At 62.0% G+C, this 1,825-nt stretch overlaps 1 protein-coding gene across 1 annotated transcript in view; it reads right to left on the minus strand.

Annotated features, from left to right (window-relative positions):
• Nucleotides 7–1,825, minus strand: part of PDK2 (pyruvate dehydrogenase kinase 2) — a gene marked incomplete at its 5' end in the record, with an annotated part of 4,707 nt that continues 2,888 nt past the window's right edge. Inside the window, 3 exons of the mRNA XM_021377617.1 lie at nucleotides 7–318; nucleotides 405–697; nucleotides 929–948. Of these exons, the coding sequence (XP_021233292.1) occupies nucleotides 178–318; nucleotides 405–697; nucleotides 929–948 (454 nt within the window). The remainder of the gene's footprint in view (nucleotides 319–404; nucleotides 698–928; nucleotides 949–1,825) is intronic.

Below are 1,825 nucleotides of genomic sequence, written 5' to 3' on the forward strand. Positions count from 1 at the left end.
GTCCCTCGCTGCCCATGGGGCAGTGCCCGCTATGGGGCGGGCACCGAGGCTGGTGGGTTGGGGGCAAGAAGGGCTTCCCCTTCCCACCCGTAACACCCGAGTGGGGGACCCCAGCGCCGCCCCCTGCTCCCGTACCCAAGTGCCACCACGGTGGGGGTCCCGGCGGTGCCCCCCGCCCTACGGCACGCGGTAGGTGGAGGTGTTCTTGGGTTCGGTGCTGGGCACGCTCCAGTCCCCCGCCTCCTGGCTGGCCTGGTAGTGCCGCCACGCCGACTTGTTGTACACCGGCAGCCGCTCCACCGAGTCCGTCGAGAGCGCCTAGGGGACAGGGGGGAGAGGTGGGCACGGCCCCCAGCCCCCAAGGGGTCCCGCCGAGGGGAAGGGCGAGGGGGGGTGGCTCTCACCTTCAGGTAGATGACGGCGTCGGTGCCGAAGCCCTCCATGGAGAAGAGCTGCAGGTCCCCCTGGAAGTACTTGGCGTACAGGCGGGAGATGGGCAGGCCGTACCCGAAGCCGGCCTGTGGGGCACGGGCAATGGGGTCAGTGCCCAAACCGCCCCCCGGAACCACGGGTGGCACCGTGTGCACGCAGCTGTGTCCGTGTGCCACCGCTGTGCCACGTCTCCCCAGGTCACCGTGCCGTCCCCACGCATCTCTGAACCCCCACCCCATGCACCCCAAGATGGTCCCATGTCGGCCTCAAAGCTCCGCGTGCCATCCCAGAATATCCCCCAGCCAGCCCCCAGGTCACCCAACTGACCCCAGATGTCCCCATGCCACTCCAGGCATGCACAGCGAACCCATGCCATGGCAAAACCTCACCGTGGTGACCCCAAAATACCCCAATGTAACCCCAAAATATCCGAGTGCCCTCCCCAAACCTCACCATGCCACCCCCAAAGTACCCCAGTGTAACCCCAAAACCTCACCATGGTGACCCCAAAATACCCTGGTGTAACCCCAAAATATCCGAGCACCACCCCAAAACCTCACCATGCCACCCCCAAAATACCCCAATGTAACCCCAAAATATCCGAGTGCCATCCCCAAACCTCACCATGGTGACCCCAAAATACCCTGGTGTAACCCCAAAATATCCGAGCACCACCCCAAAACCTCACCATGCCACCCCCAAAATACCTCAGTGTAACCCCAAAATATCTAAGTGCCACCCCAAAACCTCACCATGCCACCCCCAAAATACCCCAATGTAACCCCAAAATATCTAAGTGCCACTCTCAAATACCCCCATTTAACCCCAAATCCTAACCATGCTGACCCCAAATACCCCCATATAACCCCAAAACCTCACCTTGCTGACCTCAAAATACCCCCATGTAACCCCAAACCCCACCTGAACCTGCCCACATCTCTCCAAGCACCCCTAAATGTCCCCATGCTACCTCCCAAGTGTCCCCAAATGTCCCTACTGCCATCTCCCAAGCCCTAAATGTCCCCATGCCACTCCAAGTGCCCCTCAATGTCCCCAGTGCCACCTCCCATGTGTCCCCAAATGTCCCTATGCTACTCCAAGCGCCCCCAAATGTCCTCAGTGACATCTTCCATGTCCCCAAATGCCCCCACTGCCGCCTCCCGTGTTCCCAAATGACCCCGTACTCCCCCAAGCGTCCCCAAACGCCCCCAGTGCCACTCCAAGTGCCCCCAAATACCCTCAGTGCCACCTCCTGAGTGTCCCCAAACGTCCCCATGCCACGCCAAGTGCCCCCAGATGTCACCACGCCGCCCCCAAACGTCCCCGTGCCACTTCCCCACGTGTCCCCAGGTACCACCATCCCACCCAGAGGTGCTCCCCCCCCCCCCCCCCC

This window comes from Numida meleagris, chromosome 26 (assembly GCF_002078875.1).
Source record: "Numida meleagris isolate 19003 breed g44 Domestic line chromosome 26, NumMel1.0, whole genome shotgun sequence".
NCBI lineage: Eukaryota > Metazoa > Chordata > Aves > Galliformes > Numididae > Numida > Numida meleagris.